Source organism: Solanum pennellii, chromosome 7 (assembly GCF_001406875.1).
Source record: "Solanum pennellii chromosome 7, SPENNV200".
In the NCBI taxonomy this organism is placed as follows: Eukaryota; Viridiplantae; Streptophyta; class Magnoliopsida; order Solanales; family Solanaceae; genus Solanum; species Solanum pennellii.
The window spans coordinates 70483354-70498772 of NC_028643.1; the positions used below are offsets into that span (position 1 = coordinate 70483354).

Here is a 15419-nt window from a genome sequence, read left to right on the forward strand (position 1 = left end):
ACTGAAAAGAAACAAGGAGTATTCAAAGAACTGTAATGTTCAATGGAATGGGGTGAATGGTTTTGAGATTAGTGATGGTGAATACTCATTTGTTGTTGACTTGGAGAAGAAGCATTGTGACTGTAGGTTGTGGATGTTGAGAGGGATTCCTTGCCCTCATGCTATTTGTGCTTATTATTACTTGAATCAAGATCCTGATCAACATGTAGAGCACTGGTATATGAAGGAAACATTTCTCAAGGCTTACAATCATTTCATCCAACCAATACCCTATATGAGAATGTGACCTAAAACTACAAATCCATCAATAGAGCCTCCAAAACCAAGAAAAATGCCAGGCAGACCTGGCAAGAAGAGAAGAAAGAGTAAGGATAAGCCCAAAAAATGGAGAAAAATTTCCAGAAAAGGAGTAAAGATGACATGTTCCATTTGCAAGAAAACTGGTCACAACAAAGCTGTGTGTGCAAGAGTAAGTAATACTAGTCATATTCACATTTGTAAATTGCTTAAAGTTTATAATCATATGTTTTATTTTGTGGTGACATAGTATGGGAGGGGGAGCACTTCTCAACCTACAAGTCAAGGAAACAGCCAACAAAGTTATTCTCAAACAAGAGTAAGATTTGCTTTACATATTCATTTGCCTTAATTTTCATTTAGACAGTTATTCATATGTACTTATTTTTGTTCAACAGGTTAGAACACAAAGTTCTGTTTATCCTGATACCGATGCAGTGCCAAGAACTGTGTCAAGAACTACCCAAACAACAGTAAGATTAGATAATGGCTAGCCTTTAAAAATTCATTTGCATTTTAAGTTTGTTCTACAATCTACAAGTTTTCATATATCCTTATTTGTGTTATATAGTCTACAATGGGAGGTCCATCACATTCTACTTCCAGAACCACATATGCAACTACACAATCAAGTCTACCAACTTCTATTTGTGCTGACACAACATTTGTGCCAAGACCTGCTCAAAATAGGGTTCAAGTTGGAACTGGAAGAGAATTGAGAAGAAAAAAAGCTAATGCAAGAGGAACCCCATTTGTTACAGAAAGAGATAGTTCTTCTAGTCAATTGCCACCTTTATCAGGTCACAAGAGACCATACAATTCTGCCTCATCTGCTACTGGAGAAAACAGAAGGCGTGCAACTGATTTTGGTGTTTACTCTAATCCTACAACTGGAGCACAAGTATTTAATGTATGTTGACTTAACATGTTTACTCTATTTTAGTATATATTTTATAGCCTTATAATCTAACCTTATTTTACACTTTCTATCTTATATTGCAGCCTAGTACATCAAGTGAGAACATTCTACGGAGGCGAACAATATTGAAGAGTGCTCCACCAATCAATATAGACATTGGTTTTAAACCCCGTGGCCTAAAATGGAAGGGAAAAGATGCAGTCAGCACCTCACAGTTACAACAAATGAAAGCTAAAAAGAAAAACTGGAAGTAGTTCATTTGGGAAATTGTTATGATTTTGGCCCATGTTAAAAGGGTGTCTATTTGAAAACAATTTACTCTTTAGTTTATTTGAACACTCGTCTAATGTATTTTTGAATATTGTATTTGTATTAGCAAGACTATGTATTTTGTAAGACGATGGTTTTTTATTACCTCTCAATGCATTTGTGTTATGTATTTTTCAACCATTACGTTGTGTTATGTATTTTTCGGTCATGCATTTGTGTTATTAGCTCACTTTTTGAACAACTACACTACCTTTCAATGCATGCCTTGTGTTTTTGTCCATAAGACTAGTGATCAATTCAATTCAACATTGATCAATTCAATTCAATTCCAGAAAAAAATTTCAAAACACATGGCAAGTGATCAATTCAACAGTGATCAATTCAACTCAAACTTCCAATTTGATACAAAATATGAAGGCCATATACCAATTAAAACATCACTTATTAATTTAGAATAGCTACCTAACTACTGCAAAACTAAACAATTAAGTACTACAATCCTGAACTACTATCAACTACAAATATTAAAGAACCATTTAATAGTTAGTAGACAAAGAAAAACAATCACAACTCGATTAAATTTGACATTTTCTCAATCCCTTTGGAGTTTAACTTCCTTAAACTTCTTGTTCAATACCATCAATTTCACTTCACTTTTATTCAATTGAAATTTCAAAGAATCTTTTTCTTCTTCAAGCTCTTTCACTTTTCTCTTTAGTCGATCAATCGGATTTTGACCCTCTAAGAGTCTATTCATTGAGGATGATTCATCAACATTTTCAAGCGACAGATCAATCCATCTAAAATATCCACATCCACCATTTTCCTACAAATCATATAACAGTAGTAAGGCGTAATAAATATACAAAAATGCTGATTTTTCAAATAGTACAACAAGAATAGTTTTTGTTTGAAAAATAACAAACCTTTGATGCTTTGCATCCAAAAAATCGATGACCTGGGTTCAAAGGAGTCCTCGAAGTTTTCAGTCGACAATAATAACCATACTTGCATATATCAACTTCCTCGATATTCACTGAAATTTGAGACATTTGATAAAAGAGAATTGATTTAGAGAAGAAGAGAGAAACTTGGATATTTAGAGAAAAAGAGAAAAACTTAGAGATTTAGAGAAGAAGAGAGAATTGGAGATTTAGGGTTCCAAATGGATTTTGGGAAAGAGGAATTGGGGATTTCACTTCAACTTTAACATTGAAGTATAATATTAACGTTGGTGCCATGTAGGCAGGGTAAAAAATGAGAGAAAAACAAATTCACGCACTCTATTTGCGTGAATCACAAACGATTTGCCATGTAGGCAAAAAATGGTTGTACGGTTCAAATCTGGAGTGGTTGAGGTGTTCAATAGGTAGTACGTCTAGTTGAGGTGTCTAAATGATAATCGGGACAAGTTTAAGTGGCCGCATATGACTTTGGCCTTTAATTTTTTACTTATTGTTAAAAAATATATCAAAATGACATAGCAAAACCCTAAATGATCAAATAAATATGACTTAATATTTGCAACTATGTTGCATGGTTTGCAAGTTTGATTTTCTTGTAATATTCATTCTGAAAAAAAAAAAGAAGAAAAATATAGAATCAACATGAGAGATAACAATATATTGAAATGAATTAATTTTATCAATTCTAAATCAAGGGGTATATAGACTTTTAAATTGCTAAATTTTTAAAAAATCTTATTATGTGTATCAGTAAATAATACTTATAAAGAACCAATAAAGATTGTGGTGGAGTAGTAAATACTCATTCATGCTTAACTAAGAGAGTCTTGGGTTCGAGCCCTCTTGGATACGATGTCGCCTTTGTTAGGGAGTGTTTTACCCCTAATATATTTAGTTCTGTTAAAAAAGGACAAAAGTCTCTCGTCGGTGGTTAATGAAATGGGTGAACTCCTTATAAGGCTTGAACAATTCTCCTCCCTTTGAGCTAGCTTTTGGGGTATAAGTTAGGCCTAAAACCTAATTTCATATGGTATCAGAGCAGGGCCCGTCTCACCTGATGTTGAGACCCCCAAAATCAAAAATTGTCCACGCACCAGATGCGAAGTACTGGGCGTGAGGTGGAGTGTTAAAAGAATGACAAAAGTCCCACATCGATAATCAATGAGATAAGTGATTAAAAAATCAAAAGTATTTTATTCTGAAATTAATCGGACTCTAATAACTCAACAGAATTGAAGCCCGAACTCACCCAAAATATAAAGTACTTCGAGAGATGGGAAATTACCAGAGATACAAAATTCTATTTCCTTAACAAATTATTTTGCATCCTCCGTTCGATTCTCAAAGCAGAATACTATTTTACTAATCTTATACTATAGTTTATCCGGGGATACCAACACCAATATATAATCCCAATTATGTCGAGTCAGTAATTTTTAAGCCAAAAACGCGTATATTGTGAGCAATGAGGGGAAGAAGATGGTTAGGATTCGTTCCAACGGGATTTCAGTTACGTCGTTTCAGTTCATTTGAAGCTCCACCTGTTCCTCCTCTTCGAAGAGTTGTTGTTACTGGTAATTCTAAAACCCTACTCCTCAGTTCTATTTCTCCTTCGTTGTTTTTGTACAAAATGTTTCTTTTTCCAGAACTTCACATTACCTGCAATAACAAGTAATAAATCTAATTCTGTAACTTAGAATACTAATTGAATGACCTATACACTGATGCGAGACGTCGTGTGTGTAAAAAAGTTGAATTCTTTGTAGATGAATTAGAATTTCCTTGTGGTTTAGGAAGTTGGGTTCTTTTTGGCTGTTCAGTTATTGTAATGTAAGATCAGAATTATAGTGTGGTGTCAAATTTATCAAGTACTATGGGCAGAATAAGCATTCTGTGATTNGGAGGTTCTTCTTCAGTAAGTACCCTTCTTGTCCCCCATGAAACCACCACATCATTTTCACCTTAAAATGAAAACAAACCCATTTATCAGCAAAAACAGAAAAATAAAAACAAACAAGGAAACTGCAATCATAGAATACCTGTAGCTTGTAAGGAAGGAAAATCAAAGTCAGATCCTGCCAGGCAAAGGGTGACAGATGACAAAATGAAGAAAGCAGTTACAAGACAAAATGACAATGACGTTTTACACATTGTAATTTCTGGGGAAAACCAATGTTAATTAATATCTATCAACCAAAACTAATAGAGGAATTATAGTGTGGTGTCAAATTTATCAAGTACTATGGGCAGAATAAGCATTCTGTGATTGGATAGTTCCTCCTCTTCGAAGAGTTGTTGTTTTTGTACAAAATATTTCTTTTTACAAAACTTTACATTACCTGCAATAACAAGTAATAAATCTAATTCTGTAACTTAGAATACGAAGTGAATGACCTATACACTGATGCGAGACGTCGCGTGTGTAAAAAAGTTGAATTCTTTGTAGATGAATTAGAATTTCCTTGTGGTTGAGGAAGTTGGGTTCTTTTTGGCTGTTCAGTTATTGTAATGTAATATCAGAATTATAGTGTGGTGTCAAATTTATCAAGTACTATGGGCAGAATAAGCATTCTGTGATTGGATAGCGCAACCTTGGATATCCTCAAAGTAATATCAGCTTTAGCTCATATGGTTTAGAATGCCATTTTATATTTTTGGGCTGATTGTGCGAGAACTGTGAATTCTGAAACAAGTAGTATGTTGATTCTGTTAGAAAATGCTCAAGTTTATTATAGGCTATTTAAGGCCGCTTGAGATTATTACAATCATCAACTAAATCACTATTTATACTACTCAAAATAGAAAACAAAAAGTCTTGCACANAGATTGTGCGAGCACTGTGAATGCTGAAACAAGTAGTATGTTGATTCTGCTCAGGTGCATGTTGCTCGAAGTTTAGTATAGCTGGTGTTGGAAAGCCTGAGTTTTTTGGTTGGTGGTTTTGCTTCAGGTGTAGGGATGGTGACTCCCCTTGGGTGTGGAGTGGAAACCACATGGAAGAGGCTAATAGAAGGGGAATGTGGTGTAAGAGCAATAGGTCCTGATGATTTGAAGATGAATGGTTTTGAACCGGAAGTTAAGATGTATACATTTGATCAGTTGACATCCAAAGTTGCTGCAATTGTGCCCTATGGTTCTACCTCAGGTGAATTCGACGAGCAGTTGTGGCTAAACTCTAAGGTACCACCTAACCTTCATTCACTATATTAATCTTTGTTGTATGAGTAGAAATGTTCTGGAATGACGTTTTCTTCTGGAAATGTAAAATACCACTTTTGATGAAGTCATCACTCCTCTAAACCTTTAGCTCATGCGCTTCCTCTATCTTGTCCTAATGTCTTGTACCTTGTACCTCACCCCACCACTGCCCCACCCTTACTCCTAGCAACCTCTGCTATCCTATCATGGCTGTGTTAGCTTCCCAATCCACTGCCTCTATCCAAGAAAGCACTTCATTGGTACTAAAATTGTTTCACATTTAGTTTGGAACTCTTTTCAACTAAATGTGATGCAGGACATGTTTCAGATCCACCTTTTTCAGGTAAAAGGCAGAAAGACCTCTTTAGGAATGCAAATAAAAAGTGGAGCATCTAAAGCTCGGAATACAAGCACATCAAACAAAATTAAATTTGTCGTAGCCATTCTTTTTATGTGACCTTTAAATGGTCTCTGATGATTTTCAATGAACATATTGCTAGTGATTCTGAACTTACTTTTTATGACATGATATAGAAGATTCTTAAAAAAATGTCATTATATAGAAGCTTTAGGAATGGCTATATTAACTTAAATGCTGTTGCTTTCAATCTATTTGATAGGATGGGACATTTTAGTCCACATGCAACTTGTGGTACATTATATAATTTGATGATGTGTGGTCTACATAAAGCATCGAGGGTAGTCATTATTTTTTGTTTGGTAATTGGCAGATCTGCAAATATCAATGGTTGTTGATGGAAAAATCCAGAGATCAAATTTTGTTGTTGTAGGAAACATACAAATAAAGTAGGGATGCTAAGATTAATGATATATGATGTTGGCAATCAGAAGTTTACCCCTAAAACTAGATAAAGATATACAGTAGTTGAAAGGGGCTGCTGAAGTAGTTGTGTTGAACTGAAACAATTGGTGCTTTAATTTCATTATTATCTCTCTACCCTTCTGTATCTTCATGGGAAGAAAGGGAAACATGCTGGTGTTTATTGTGAGTGACAAATTTTCCAGTAGAGCTAATTTTCTTGACAACGCTCGTTGGTCCCATAATAGCCTTGTGATATCTACCTTTTCGCAGGAGCATAGATCGATTGCAAGATTTATAGGATATGCTTTATGTGCTGCTGATGAAGCTCTTAAAGATGCTAATTGGATGCCCACTGAGCAAAATGAAAAGGAACAGACGGTATTTGCCTATTTTGTTCTGATGTTAGAATATCATTTTTTTGCTTTTCATTGGTATCTAAGAGTAAACTGCATCAGGGTGTTTCCTTAGGTGCTGGAACTGGAAGTATCAGTGACATATTGGAAGCGTCCAGAATGATCTGTGAAAAGGTTGGTTAATAGCTGCATCTTGCTGAGTGATGAAGAAATAGTGTTACCATACCTATCAAAAAAGGAGAAAAAAAGTTCCGATGTTGTCATTTTCTAGGAGTATCTGCTACTAAATTGCTGTGAATTCTGAACTGCCCACGAATATATAGATAAGTGCAATTACTACTGATAAATCTACTTTCTGATGCCAGAATATACGCCGGCTTAGTCCATTTTTCATCCCACGGATATTGATCAACATGGCTTCTGGTCATGTAAGCATGAAGTATGGATTTCAGGTATTTAATAGTATTGTTAAAATGTATGAAAATTGTACAAATCCGAAGTAATGGAAGCTCAAAATTTTTGGAATCAGGGACTTATTAAAAAAAGAAAATAAAATAAAAAAAGCTTGATTATTAGGATCTGGTGTAATTCTTGGTCATTCATTTTATTGCGTTATATGTTGATCATCACTCCAGTTTGGTTCTTACTTCTTATAGTCCCTTGAGGTGTCATCTAATAAGAAAGATATAGACAAGCCCCATTTTGTGTGATTATTTCATCCAATCTTATAATTGAGAAAGCAGAAAAATAAAAACAGATGGATATCCTGTTGGATTGGCATTGACTTTAAGAAAGTATTTGACTTCTAAATTTTGTTCGTAGTAGTTAAAACAAATACTAAAGAGATCATGTGAGAAATAAGTTTGATAGATAAAATATCACATTTAGAATTATTTTGATATCTTGAAAATTGTGACAGCTATACAGAACGATATCATGAGAATGCTGTTATAAGTCTCTTGATAAGGGACACTTCTCTTTTTTTCTTTTTCCGCATCAAGTTCATCAGTTGATGGTGTTCAAGTGAGATCTCGTGGTCCCTTAAACAGCTCTTTTGACATAATCTTCTTTCTATGTATCCTCAGAAATTACTCTAAAGTTGTAATTTGTGGAACTAAGTTTGAGCCAACTAGAAAATTATTGTTGCGGACTGCAGAGTAGTGGCTAACATTATTCTGGGCATGAAACCTGCTTTTACCAAAACATGAGATAGCGCATTCTGTTGTTGCTGAAAGTGTCAGTCTCTAGATAGTCTAGCGTTATAATCCATCAAGTCAAAGGTCTTAGGAGAAAGGACGTACGGAAGCAGGTTGCACAAGGTCTAGCTTGTAGAAGATGCAATTCTGGATATTGGTTTGCTTTTTGGGTTAATCTTGTTCTTAGAAGATTAATTTATTACTTTATATGCCAAAACCAATTCAAAATATATGTCCATGATGCTTATGGTATCCACTAGTTATTCACAAAGTCTGAATTTTGACTTTTCATTCCGTATGAAGCTTTCATGTGAGAATTGATAAGTAAGCTTTGTATTCGTGATTATTTGAGGTAATGCTTTTTGTCATGGAAGGACTTAACAAATTGGAATTGAACTTATCTTGTTTGATTTGATGATAATTCCTAGAATAATTTAAACTTGAAATGCATGAAGTGATTTCACTGTGTCTGCTCTCCAAACCCTGGGCCTGGCTGATTCACCATGTGTTTCATGTCAGTTGCTAAACAGAATAATGCATTGTACTACTAAGACCATCTGATATCTCGGGATATGGAAATAAGGACACAATTAAGCACTAACTTTTGTAAGGTAAGCTAACATGGATGGATGAGAACCAAAATTGTCTATGATAAGAAATGGGCCTTGGGCACAACCTCATAATCTAGCTCATGAGATGAGGACTGCCTAGGGCTATAAGGAGACAACAATCAGTTTCCTCCATGAATTTGGGCACTTAACAAGTCCCTACGCCATGATTGGACGTTTGGATCATGGACAACACAATGTGAGAGTCCAACATTGAGTAAACAAGAATAGGAACGAGTCTAGGTTTGATATCATGACAAGAAATGGTCTTAGGTCTAAACTCAAATGTAAAAGATAGCTCATGCGTTGTGGATTATCCAAACCATATAAGGAGACAACAACCCATTTCCTCCACCAACGCAAGACACTTGACATACTGATATTCATTCTCAGGTAAATGATTGGTAAAACATTATTAGACTTGGCATGCACCATATGGTAATTTCCAATTTTTCTGCATGTACTTGAAAAAAGCTTAGTAAAATGTTCTATATAATTTTAAGAATCTCAGTACGTAGGACATATGTATCATTTGGCTAGCATTTCAACATTCTGCATTAAAGCTACTTTTGTTCTTATGCATAAATTTAAAGGAAAAGTTTTATATTGCTAACTTAACCTACTCTCTTTTTCTTGCCTTTTTGTTGGTACCAGATCAATGTATACAATTTTCTAAAGAGTAATGCCTATCTTATTTGTGAAATATGACTAGGGACCAAATCATTCTTCAGTTACAGCTTGTGCCACTGGAGCTCATTCAATTGGTGATGCTGCCAGGATGATTCAGTTTGGAGATACAAATGTGATGGTTGCAGGGGGGACAGAAGCCAGCATTGATGCTTTATCTATTGCTGGATTCTGTAGGTACACCTAAATTGCCTACTTAGATTATGAATGTTATGACTCTCGTTTTAAAACCTTAACACCTTATCTATGTGTGTTATCTATCTTTCTGACAATTGACTTTTCTGATTTAGGTTAAGGGCGTTGAGTACCAAGTATAATTCAAAACCCCATGAAGCCTCCAGGCCATTTGATTGTGGTCGTGATGGATTTGTGTAAGTAATATTTGTACTTATGAGAAGGTTGCATATCATATATATCTGAGCTGATTATGATTCATCTTCGTATTTCATCCTCATTTTGAAGTGCAGGATAGGTGAGGGGTCTGGTGTCATGGTATTAGAGGTGAGTTGGGATTTTCTTTTTAAAAAAATTGTATTTTGTTGAGGTTGTATATTATGGGGGGAGGGGGTTTATCCCCTTAACATAGAGAGATTGGGGTGCCTTGTCCTAATCTTGTAGCCATGAAAAAACCTCCTTGAATATTTAATTTGATCCTTTAATCGAGATAGTTTTAGTAACATTTCACTTTCCCATTTCCTCTTTCTGCTTACTTTTGTTTCTGGTTAGCATCAGTTGAACTTTTCTTTCATGTTAAATGTGGTATAATGTCCCAAGGAATTGGAGCATGCAAGAAAGCGAGGAGCTAAGATATACGCAGAGCTACGTGGCTATGGAACATCAGGTATAGTTTGGTTATGTTTGTAAAACTATGACACTTGAGCCTAACTCAACCCTTAAAGCTAGCTCATGAGGTGAGGATTGCCCAAGTCCATATAAGGAGACCACCAGTCCATTCCCAACCAATGTGGGACTGTTACCCACTCTAACAATGTTACCTGTAAAGCTGATTTCCTTTTCGTTCGTCCCTTTATTATGCCTGTGCTTGTAATTTTTATAACTCCTGTTTCATTTTGCTTAGGTGATGCACATCATATTACACAGCCACATATTGGTGGAAGAGGTGCAGTTTTGGCTATGACTCGTGCTTTGAAACAGGTAATGTTAATTGTGATTTGTGATCTTTGTCATTGCCTTAGTTTTGGTTTTAGGTCCCACTAAATTATATGAAAACACATATTTAAAATCAGGGTAAATTACATTGAACTGCCTTCAAGGTTGCAACTTTGCATAAATTACGATCTTGGTACCGGTAGACAATGTTTTAACCAGTTTCTCCTGCCCATTATAATCAAAGATTATGACAATCGAGTCCTTGAATAATAGCTTCCTTTCTCTCTTCTTTCTTAGCTCTTTCATATTAGACTATAACCATTCAGTTTGCCGATACCAACTTCCTAGCTGTCCATTTGATTTCGTACAGGATCGTGGTTGTGTAGTGAAAATCTATTGCATGGAATAAACAAGGCTCCTTTCTGTCCTGCATCAATATGTACATAACCAAAACATATTGTAGACGAGAAAAGAAGTTAAAATAGCCGATCTATTAGCTGCTACAATAACATATACATGTTAAGATTAACACCTTCAAATCTGTGTTTAGTTGAAACTGTTTCACATGAATTCTAACTGAGCGAGTAACTATCAGCCTTTAGCTTTCTGCTGTATGAGAAAATTTTGGGCCCAAAATGCAGTTAGAAAAAATAAAAGAAAGTAAGTAATTGTTATAATTGTATATTTGGTTGGTTTACCAACTAGTTAATGATTAACTTAAATAGACATGAATTTCTTGTAAAGCATTTTTCTGATCAGAAATAAAATTTCCTGGTAAAGCATTACTTCCATTCTTTCTGTTGTCTAGTTGCTTGAGCATTTTTTTATTGGATTCAAGTTGTAATGGAGTTATAGAAATCAAAAATCTTTTGTGATATGAACATTCTTGACCTATCAATTTCTGAAACTTCTAGCATGGATCTGGTTGAAACTTAGAATGTCATGTACAGTTTCAGAAAGTAGAGCAAGACTCATCTTTAATCTATTATTCATGCTACTTAGAGCAGAGATCCTTCTAGCCTTCTAAACAGAGAATGAAGATTGTGATATTATTTTTAATTTGTAAACGTTTTCTTTTTCCTCTCTTGTCATTGGCAGTCTGGTCTTCATCCTAGTCAAGTGGATTATATAAATGCTCACGCAACATCTACACCCCTTGGTAATCATTTTCCAATTGTCAATGTGCTCTGTAATGATTTTAAACTTTTTTCGCTCTATGGCAAACAGACTTGACGTTTTTGTATGTGTTACTGAAATACCTTGCTCAGGTGATGCAGCAGAAGCAAATGCAATAAAATGTGTATTCTCTGATCATGCTACATCAGGGGCCCTGTCCGTATCCTCTACAAAGGTAATCAGAGTAGGGGTTGTCAACCAAGTAGTCTCTATTAGATTGGTGTAGAATCAGTAAGTACTGAGTCTCCTATGAACCAAAGTTGAAGGAGAGTTTTGTTCTGTTGGTGACCTCATGTCATGTCTTTTCTGCATAAGAGTAATAGAAGATTTAGAATTCTTAATGTGCTTTCAGCAAACCATCACATTGTTGGATTATTTCTACATTACTGTGATTATTAGTGGATTCTTAGCATGTCATCTGCAATACCCCTTTTTTAAAATTTATAGTACGTTCTCTGCAATTTCCCCTTTCTTATTGAACTTTGCTGATTTTTTCCCCGACACAGGGTGCTACTGGTCATCTCCTTGGAGCCGCTGGAGCTGTTGAGGCAATTTTTACTGTCTTGGCATTACACCACGTAAGAATATTTCATTTATATTAGAGAAGATTTACCAGATGATTCTTTATATTTGATGATGAATACTTCGTACTCGTTGTTTTCTCTTGGTGTGCCACATGGTGAATATTATTTTGTTTCTGAAGATAATTCCATTAAGATATTTTGTATCTGACCTCACATTAGTAGCCTGTGCAAAATCTATATTTCTGCTGGATAATTTGAGGCAATTTTGTTGCTCTCGGTATTATATAGAATATGAAACTGATGGGATTATGATGGAGAAAGGTATATAGACTGACTGTAAAATGAGCGGACAACTTGAGTCGGGGAGTGTTCAATGTATCGATAGTAGCGTCTTTTGGCTCTATGCATGGGTGCTCCCATCTTAAACACGTGTAACTATAAATCCTTCACCAGGGGTTGAGAGTCTCCTTATCTTGACAGAATGGGGTGGCCGGGTGGGTAGTCACATTTTCCATGATGGTATTATTGAAATCTTAGAGGGGTGTGAGAGAGAAGACAATATATAATACAATCTAATAAAATTACATTGATAATTGAGCGGTTGAGTAGCACTTTAGCCAACATAAATTTAATATCAAGAAAATAATATGAAGTCAATATAATAAAAGCTCGAATTCTAAAAAGTTGTCAAAGATGTCACATCCTTTTTTCATCGGATTTTTCCAAATGAAGTGACTTTATTGAGAAGGGATTAATTTATATATAGAACAGAGATGCCACTAATCTACTGAATTTCCAAGAGTTAGCAAATGCTAAAAGCCTAAAACTCTTCTAGGACCCAAACTGGAGCAGAAGAACAAAACTAGAATCAAGAAAACCTCATAACTCTCTTTGTTTTTTCTTTCTCTCCTGTTCTTCCTGTTTCTGTGTGTCACTGTGTTCATTTTTTTATATTGATTTGTATTTTGTGAATCGAATGTATGTGCTGCCACAGAAAGTGGGGAATAGGAGTCAGGTGAGGTTGAGAGACATGAGGGAGTTGTAGGTTACCCCTTTTTTGTTTTTTCCTTTTTTTCTGCCTTTAGTTTATTTTTGGTCGCAGGATGTGATTTTTTTGGTATTAAATCGTAAATTTGGGTGGATTTTTAGCTGAAAGATTCATTTAGAGGACCAAGGTTGCAGTTAAGTTGGATACAATAAAGGTCAAGGCTGTAGATATATGCATTATCTATTGCCAACATTATGCTTTTTTCTAGACTTAATGAGGTTGCTGCAAAATCTTCTGTTTCATGAATGGGCTACTCACCACGTTGATTTTTATTTGCAGGGCGTCGCGCCTTTGACACTGAACCTTTCTGAACCAGATCCAGTATTCAATAGTGGTTTCATGCCCTTGACTGCTTCAAAGGAGATGACCATTAAATCTGGTTTATCAAACTCATTTGGATTTGGAGGAACGAATTCTTGCTTGCTTTTTACTTCAACCAATTGAACACTGAAACTCAGCTGGAACAAGAGTTTTGTTAGGCATTAGACTATAGTTAGCCAGTCGAGGCAAACAAAAGCCCTCCGCCCATCTCAATAATCAAATACAAGAGGAAGCAAGTGGAAGGAGATCGGAGGTTTGAGGGCTGCTATAATACGCTTAAGATAAACGTTTTAGCCAACTCTTCTCTTGCCTTGAAACTCCAGTTTCCTTCTGATTTCTTTAATTTATTATCATTATTGTAGTTCTATTGTTTTTTCCCCTTAGATGTGTCCCGAGAACAAGTAGAAAATGCGGAGTACTTCTAATGCCAGAGAGCATAAGTTTTTCCACAAATATTTGATTGAGTTGTTGACATTGATGGTATGGATTCTTGTAATCGATTCCAACTATATTGGCACTGTGGTGTAATTGTTATTGTTGTCATTGTCTTGTAAACCACATTGTGTTATAAAAAGGTAGGTGTTGGGCTGAAACAGTTTGATATACTCTTAACGTAACGCGATATAGTTTGCTTTGAACTAAACATTTTTTTCTTCTTCTGAAAAGGCCTTACATTATTAATAGTATCATCACACCCTTTTTATGTAGCTTCTTTTTTCTTTTCATCTGTATATGTGATATTTTATCGCACATCAAACAATTAATTTCGATTTGACTTTCGCCTTATTTTTATGCAATGTTGTGGCCAGCAGTTTGGCACTCTCTATTTTTCAAACATTACTTTGCTATTATTAACGCGTGAGATCTAAGTGTAGATATTGATACACTAATGCGTTGCATGAATGCAATACAGAAAATAGAAAATGGGACCCTTTTGTTTTATCAAATGCAGTCTGTTTCCAGGAACTGCTTTTACAAATTTATTTATTTATTATTTAGATACAGAATCCCTTTAAGAAATATTGTGTGAGTTCACAAATTTATTTATTTATTTAGATACAGAATCCTTTAAGAACTAACATGGAAGTCAAATATCCATAGAGAGAAGTAATAAATCAGCTTGACTCATTAGTTTTGTCTCCAAATGATTGATAACTTCAAAAATACTCTCTACTTTGATTGATTAAATTTAGATACATTTCTGATCTGTCGTATGATATAACAAGTGGTTTTAAGCTCTAGTAGGAGCATGAGATTTTTAATAAAATGTCGAGAGAAAGTGATAAAAACACCCAAAATTTGACGAGAATGTAGGGGGTGTATTTTACTTATATTGCAAGATTCAGGGTGTATTCAAGTTCAATTAGTCAAGTAAATGGTGTTTTTAAGACTGTCAGTAGTTCAAAGATGGACTACATGTCAAATAATTTAGAAATATTTTCAATATTTTTCCCGCCATGATTTACTAACCGAAGAGTCTATGACCTACTACCTTTTCTTTTTTTTTTTCTTAAAGCCAGTAACACAAAATTATGTCAGTTGATGTTATCATATTTTTAGGGAAATTTACACAGTTTTTAGTTGTTGAGATATCGACCATTCAAAGAACTACACGTCTCAACCTCACACTAGATAAGATCAAAGTACATGAAATCATTTTTTACATTAATTTTTTTAACAAAAAGCTGTCTAAGCAATATAATTACTTGGTCGTTTTATGATGACTTATATTAGGTAGGTGTGTGTGTACACATTTAATTTAACTCTGGATATCTCTTTGATCTTTTCTTTCCTTGAAAGTGAAATATGATAGGTATTGATGTACCATTTTGTATATATATCGTTTTCATGAAGCTATTTGTTGTTAAACGAAAAAAAGAAGATAAAGTTTCTTCTGTTCAAATGATTGGAAATGCTTAAATAA

The 15419-nt window shown here is 34.8% G+C and overlaps 2 protein-coding genes across 4 annotated transcripts; both read left to right on the plus strand.

Annotated features, from left to right (window-relative positions):
* The first annotated feature begins 331 nt into the window (after positions 1–331).
* On the plus strand, positions 332–1552 carry LOC107025218. The gene is made up of 4 exons (XM_015226024.2): positions 332–469; positions 696–770; positions 869–1207; positions 1300–1552. The coding sequence occupies exons 1-4, from the start codon at positions 332–334 to the stop codon at positions 1468–1470; spliced, it is 723 nt and encodes a 240-aa protein (XP_015081510.1). The 3' UTR covers positions 1471–1552.
* A 2188-nt stretch (positions 1553–3740) lies between these two features.
* On the plus strand, positions 3741–14090 carry LOC107026565 (3-oxoacyl-[acyl-carrier-protein] synthase, mitochondrial). Of its 3 annotated transcripts, XM_015227576.2 has the most exons (15): positions 3741–4025; positions 5277–5309; positions 5402–5631; positions 6743–6850; positions 6928–6999; positions 7191–7277; positions 9342–9493; positions 9607–9687; positions 9784–9817; positions 10091–10157; positions 10395–10471; positions 11525–11585; positions 11695–11777; positions 12109–12180; positions 13454–14090. In XM_015227576.2, exons 1-15 carry the CDS (start codon positions 3917–3919, stop codon positions 13616–13618), a joined length of 1431 nt encoding a protein of 476 aa, XP_015083062.1. In that variant the 5' UTR covers positions 3741–3916; the 3' UTR covers positions 13619–14090. The 3 variants fall into 3 exon arrangements, with proteins under 3 accessions (XP_015083062.1, XP_015083063.1, XP_027774445.1); XM_015227577.2 differs by lacking the exon at positions 5277–5309; XM_027918644.1 differs by lacking the exon at positions 5277–5309 and having other exon boundaries at positions 3900–4025; positions 5329–5631.
* The last annotated feature ends 1329 nt before the right edge of the window (positions 14091–15419 follow it).

Bases quoted from the DNA above. Each gene is read 5' to 3' on its own strand.
- LOC107025218 (XM_015226024.2), top strand. From the start codon at position 332: ATGCCAGGCAGACCTGGCAAGAAGAGAAGAAAGAGTAAGGATAAGCCC. The intron at 470-695 runs GTAAGTAATACT...TTTGTTCAACAG, and splicing joins ACAAAGCTGTGTGTGCAAGA to GTTAGAACACAAAGTTCTGT. The intron at 771-868 runs GTAAGATTAGAT...TGTGTTATATAG, and splicing joins CAAGAACTACCCAAACAACA to TCTACAATGGGAGGTCCATC.
- LOC107026565 (XM_015227576.2), top strand. From the start codon at position 3,917: ATGAGGGGAAGAAGATGGTTAGGATTCGTTCCAACGGGATTTCAGTTA. The intron at 6,851-6,927 runs GTATTTGCCTAT...AAACTGCATCAG, and splicing joins AAAATGAAAAGGAACAGACG to GGTGTTTCCTTAGGTGCTGG. The intron at 7,278-9,341 runs GTATTTAATAGT...AAATATGACTAG, and splicing joins GCATGAAGTATGGATTTCAG to GGACCAAATCATTCTTCAGT.